Source organism: Anomaloglossus baeobatrachus, chromosome 6 (genome assembly GCF_048569485.1).
Source record: "Anomaloglossus baeobatrachus isolate aAnoBae1 chromosome 6, aAnoBae1.hap1, whole genome shotgun sequence".
NCBI classification, from domain to species: Eukaryota; Metazoa; Chordata; class Amphibia; order Anura; family Aromobatidae; genus Anomaloglossus; species Anomaloglossus baeobatrachus.
Genome location: NC_134358.1, coordinates 569,536,285 through 569,542,284, shown reverse-complemented (window position 1 = coordinate 569,542,284; position 6,000 = coordinate 569,536,285). Strand labels below are relative to the sequence as shown.

Sequence of the window (6,000 nt, the reverse complement as noted above, 5' to 3'; positions counted from 1 at the left end):
AACACAATAAAGAGAGGAGCAGAGCGGAGAGCGGACATTGCCTCTGCCCCAGGCCTGAAGATGAGGAGCTGGAGGCCGTCTCTGCTGCTCTCTGTTATCACATTACACGTCTGTCTCTCTGACGCTGCGGAGCCCAGGATCAAAGATGGAGGATCTATAAGAGCCATCACCGACCGCTACAACCAGAAGGAAGGGGTCACATACTTATACAAATCCCTGGACCTGATCCACACTGCTCCCCCGGAGGTAAAGCACTGATTATAGAGAATTACCCAAAATGGATTATATTCATTAGATATTTGCATATAATGCTCCGTCCACAGCCAAAGCTGCAAGATCCTGCGGGGGTTTGTGACAGCTGAGCCCCGGATGTGGAACCGAAGGAATTGTCGCTGCAGCTTCGTATGTGAGTGGAGGGCAATTTATATTTTTAAACTAATAGAATTTTAGTTTCTTTTTTCTTTGTTTTTAACAGGAGGATGAAAGCCCAGAGAGGAAAACTTTCCTGATTAAAGAGACGGTGTGCCTGAAATCTGAGAACCCGGATCTATCGCAGTGTGATTTCAAGCCGGACGGAGTGAGTAACAGAAACACCGAGAAAACACATTGGGTCTCATTCAGACGTCCGGTGTGCGCGCGTCTCCGGTGTGCGAGCGTCTCCGGTGTGCGAGCGTCTCCGGTGTGCGAGCGTCTCCGGTGTGCGAGCGTCTCCGGTGTGGGAGCGTCTCCGGTGTGCGAGCGTCTCCGGTGTGCGAGCGTCTCCGGTGTGCGAGCGTCTCCGGTGTGCGAGCGTCTCTCATGTGTAAGTGTCTCTGGTGTGTGAGCGTCTCCGGTGTGCGAGTGTCTCCGGTGTGCGAGCGTCTCCGGTGTGCGAGTGTCTCCGGTGTGTGAGCGTCTCCGGTGTGTGAGTGTCTCCGGTGTGCAAGTGTCTCCGGTGTGTGAGTGTCTCCGGTGTGCGAGTGCCTCCGGTGTGTGAGTGTCTCCGGTGTGTGAGTGTCTCCGGTGTGTGAGTGTCTCCGGTGTGCGAGCGTCTCCGGTGTGCGAGCGTCTCCGGTGTGCGAGCGTCTCCGGTGTGCGAGCGTCTCCGGTGTGGGAGCGTCTCCGGTGTGCGAGCGTCTCCGGTGTGCGAGCGTCTCCGGTGTGCGAGCGTCTCCGGTGTGCGAGCGTCTCTCATGTGTAAGTGTCTCTGGTGTGTGAGCGTCTCCGGTGTGCGAGTGTCTCCGGTGTGCGAGCGTCTCCGGTGTGCGAGTGTCTCCGGTGTGTGAGCGTCTCTGGTGTGCGAGTGTCTCCGGTGTGCGAGCGTCTCCGGTGTGTGAGCGTCTCCGGTGTGCGAGCGTCTCCGGTGTGTAAGTGTCTCTGGTGTGCGACTGTCTCTGGTGTGCGAGCGTCTCCGGAGTGTGAGTGTCTCCGGTGTGTGAGCGTCTCCGGTGTGCGAGCGTCTCCGGTGTGTAAGTGTCTCTGGTGTGCGAGTGTCTCTGGTGTGCGAGTGTCTCCGGTGTGCGAGCGTCTCCGGTGTGCGAGCGTCTCCGGTGTGCGAGCGTCTCTCATGTGTAAGTGTCTCTGGTGTGTGAGCGTCTCCGGTGTGCGAGTGTCTCCGGTGTGTGAGCGTCTCTGGTGTGCGAGTGTCTCCGGTGTGCGAGTGTCTCCGGTGTGCGAGCGTCTCTCGTGTGTAAGTGTCTCTGGTGTGTGAGCGTCTCTGGTGTGCGAGCGTCTCTCATGTGTAAGTGTCTCTGGTGTGTGAGCGTCTCTGGTGTGTGAGTGTCTCCGGTGTGCGAGCGTCTCTGGTGTGCCAGCGTCTCTGGTGTGTGAGCGTCTCTGGTGTGTGAGCGTCTCTCATGTGTAAGTGTCTCTGGTGTGTGAGCGTCTCTGGTGTGTGAGTGTCTCCGGTGTGCGAGCGTCTCTGGTGTGCGAGCGTCTCTCATGTGTAAGTGTCTCTGGTGTGTGAGCGTCTCTGGTGTGCGAGTGTCTCCGGTGTGCGAGCGTCTCCGGTGTGTGAGTTTCTCCGGTGTGCGAGCGTCTCTGGTGTGTGAGCATCTCTGGTGTGCCAGCGTCTCTGGTGTGTGAGCGTCTCTGGTGTGTGAGCGTCTTTGGTGTGTGAGCGTCTCTGGTGTGTGAGCGTCTCCGGTGTGTGAGCGTCTCTGGTGTGTGAGCGTCTCCGGTGTGTGAGTGTCTCCGGTGTGTGAGCGTCTCTGGTGTGTGAGCGTCTCTGGTGTGTGAGCGTCTCCGGTGTGCCAGCGTCTCCAGTGTGCCAGCGTCTCCGGTGTGCCAGCGTCTCCGGTGTGCCAGCGTCTCCGGTGTGCGAGCGTCTCTGGTGTGCGAGCGTCTCTGGTGTGCGAGCGTCTCTGGTGTGCGAGCGTCTCCGGTGTGTGAGCGTCTCCGGTGTGCGAACGTCTCCGGTGTGCGAGCGTCTCTGGTGTGCGAGCGTCTCTGGTGTGCGAGCGTCTCTGGTGTGCGAGTGTCTCCGGTGTGCAAGCGTCTCTGGTGTGTGAGCGTCTCCGGTGTGCGAGCGTCTCCGGTGTGCGAGCGTCTCCGGTGTGCGAGCGTGTCCGGTGTGTGAGTGTCTCCGGTGTGTGAGTGTCTCCGGTGTGTGAGTGTCTCCGGTGTGTGAGTGTCTCCGGTGTGTGAGTGTCTCTGGTGTGCGAGCGTCTCTGGTGTGCGAGCGTCTCTGGTGTGCGAGTGCCTCCGGTGTGCAAGCGTCTCTGGTGTGCGAGCGTCTCTGGTGTGTGAGTGTCTCCGGTGTGCGAGTGCCTCCGGTGTGCAAGCGTCTCTGGTGTGCGAGCGTCTCCGGTGTGCGAGTGCCTCCGGTGTGCAAGCGTCTCTGGTGTGTGAGCGTCTCCAGTGTGCGAGTGTCTCCGGTGTGCGAGTGCCTCCGGTGTGCAAGCGTCTCTGGTGTACGAGCGTCTCCGGTGTGCGAGTGCCTCCGGTGTGTGAGTGTCTCCAGTGTGCAAGTGCCTCCGGTGTGCGAGTGCCTCTGGTGTGTGAGCGTCTCTGGTGTGTGAGCGTCTCCGGTGTGCGAGTGTCTCCGGCGTGCGAGTGCCTCCGGTGTGCAAGCGTCTTTGGTGTGCGAGCGTCTCCGGTGTGCGAGTGCCTCCGGTGTGTGAGTGTCTCCAGTGTGCGAGTGCCTCCGGTGTGCGAGTGCCTCCGGTGTGTGAGTGCCTCCGCTGTGTGAGTGTCTCCGGTGTGCGAGTGTCTCCGGTGTGCGAGCGTCTCCGGTGTGCGAGTGTCTCCGGTGTGCGAGTGCCTCCGGTGTGCGAGCGTCTCCGGTGTGCGAGTGTCTCCGGTGTGCGAGTGCCTCCGGTGTGCGAGTGTCTCCGGTGTGCGAGTGCCTCCGGTGTGCGAGTGTCTCCGGTGTGCGAGTGCCTCCGGTGTGCGAGTGCCTCCGGTGTGCGAGTGCCTCCGGTGTGCGAGCGTCTCCGGTGTGCGAGTGCCTCCGGTGTGCGAGTGCCTCCGGTGTGCGAGTGTCTCCGGTGTCCGAGTGTCTCCGGTATGCGAGTGTCTCCGGTGTGCGAGTGTCTCCGGTGTGCGAGTGCCTCCGGTGTGCGAGTGCCTCCGGTGTGCGAGCGTCTCCGGTGTGCGAGTGCCTCCGGTGTGCGAGTGCCTCCGGTGTGCGAGTGTCTCCGGTGTCCGAGTGTCTCCGGTATGCGAGTGTCTCCGGTGTGCGAGTGTCTCCGGTGTGCGAGTGTCTCCGGTGTCCGAGTGTCTCCGGTGTCCGAGTGTCTCCGGTGTGCGAGTGTCTCCGGTGTGCGAGTGCCTCCGGTGTGCGAGTGCCTCCGGTGTGCGAGCGACTCCGGTGTGCGAGTGCCTCCGGTGTGCAAGCGTCTCTGGTGTGCGAGCGTCTCCGGTGTGTGAGCGTCTCCGGTGTGTGAGTGTCTCTGGTGTGCAAGCGTCTCCGGTGTGCGAGTGTCTCCGGTGTCCGAGTGTCTCCGGTATGCGAGTGTCTCCGGTGTGCGAGTGTCTCCGGTGTCCGAGTGTCTCCGGTGTGCGAGTGTCTCCGGTGTGCGAGTGTCTCTGGTGTGCGAGTGTCTCCGGTGTGCGAGTGTCTCCGGTGTGCGAGTGTCTCCGGTGTGCGAGTGCCTCCGGCGTGCGAGTGTCTCCGGTGTGTGAGTGTCTCCGGTGTGTGAGTGTCTCCGCCGTGTTCACACTGTGATCATCTGAGGAAACATTCACAGGTCCATCATTTTTCATGGGGATGTGTCTGATTTTTGTCAGATTGTCTAAACCGTCATTGCAGGTCCGTGACATCCGAGCGCCGTCCGATTTTCCCGGACTGTCAGAAAGGAGAAGGTGGAGAAACTATTTTTTTTTTCTCCACATACGAGAAAATCCGATGACTCTCGGCCACGCTCTGATCACAGCGAGGTCCGAAAAATCTTTACGTTTTTCTCGTGCGTGGAGAAAATTAGACATCTGAATGAGCAATACTGTAAATGAGATTCTCTAATGGAGAACAACAGTGGTCACGCACCGACTCCATGCTCAGGATAAAGGACAAAACAACTAGAGGGAAGGAGGCAAAAAGCGCACAAAGGATGCACATAGACAGGATCCATGGCTGCATGGAGAAAGCAGGGTTTTGTGAGAGTTTCAACTTTTTCTCGAAACTTCTTAAGCAGTTCTTGGACTAGTTTTTTTCTTCCTGAAGAGCTTTTGAAGCGTTTTGAAAAAGTATTGTTTCAATCTTGCTGTTCGCAGGCACCGGGGAGTCACTGCAGCTTCACAGTGCAGGGGGGACGGCAGGCAGAATGTGCAGGCACCAGGGAGTCACTGCAGCTTCACAGTGCAGGGGGGACGGCAGGCAGAATGTGCAGGCACCGGGGAATCACTGCTGCTTCACAGTGCAGAGAGGGATGGCAGGCAGAATGTGCAGGCACTAGTGATGAGCGAGTACTAAAAAGCTCGGGTGCTCGAAGCTCGGGCCGAGCCTCCCAAGATACTCGTGTACTCGGGCCGAGCAACGAGCCCAATGTTATCCTATGGGAGACCCGAGTATTTTTGTGAAATGACCCCCCGGCAGCATGGAGAAACCCTAAAAATGGCACAAAAGTCTCAGAAGAGTGCTCAAATGACATGGCAACAGCATGGGGAAGACCCCTTGAAGCATTTATCACTGAAAAGTCACAGCTGTGAACAATTTTGTCCGCGTTTTACGCCATTTTTACGGACTCACCAGAAAACCTTCCAAAATGACCCCATAATGATTTTTCATGGCGGAAATGTTAAGGGCACATACCCAATAGTGAGATAGAGCTGGTGTATGTTACTTTTTGAGATTAATACATGAAAGATTTTACGTGAAAACATTGTGTGGCACTCCGATGTCCCTGAGAAGAGACGTACATGAAGGCCTCTTGAGTCTAATGTGCCCATTTTGAGGAAGTGAGTCTTTGTAGTATTTTCCTTTGCCAGGGCAGTCCAAAATTGTGAGGTTCACCAATGCCCCTGCATAGAGACGTGCATGAGGGCCTGTAAACCTGAAGTGCCCATTGTAAGGAAGTGGGTCTATTGTAGTATAGCCCTTTGCCAGGGCAGCCAAAAATTGGGAGGCTCCACGTTGTCCCTGGGTAGAGACGTGCATGAGGGCCTTTAAACCTGAAGTGCCCATTGTAAGGAAGTGGGTCTATTTCAGTATAGCCCTTTGCCAGGGCAGCCAAAAATTGGGAGGCTCCACATTGTCCCTGGATAGAGACGTGCATGAGGGCCTCAAAACATTAAGTGTCCATTGTAAGGAAGTGGGTGTATTATAGTATAGCCCTTAGGCAGGGCAGCCAAAAATTGGGAGGCTCCACGTTGTCCCTGGATAGAGACGTGCATGAGGGCCTCAAAACATTGTTCCCATTGCAAAGGAGCGGGTCTCCTGTCGTTGTAATGTCCATTCTGCAAAGAATGGGCGAAAAAATTTACCACTGGGGGTATACCTGAAACAAAGGCCTAAGTATTGCAATTTGTAACGGTCATCATCATGGTGGCGCATGAGGAGAAGGAGGAGCAGTCCAGCGATTA

General features: G+C 57.2%; 1 protein-coding gene across 2 annotated transcripts in view; it reads left to right on the top strand.

Moving 5' to 3' along the window:
* Positions 1-6,000, top strand: part of LOC142244648 (cathelicidin antimicrobial peptide-like) — an 84,997-nt gene continuing 78,997 nt past the window's right edge. Inside the window, exons 1-2 of one of the 2 annotated variants that reach the window (XM_075316912.1) lie at positions 1-246; positions 476-577. In XM_075316912.1, the coding sequence (XP_075173027.1) occupies positions 61-246; positions 476-577 (288 nt within the window). In that variant the 5' untranslated portion in view covers positions 1-60. The remainder of the gene's footprint in view (positions 247-475; positions 578-6,000) is intronic. The other variant, XM_075316913.1, reaches the window with a different exon arrangement.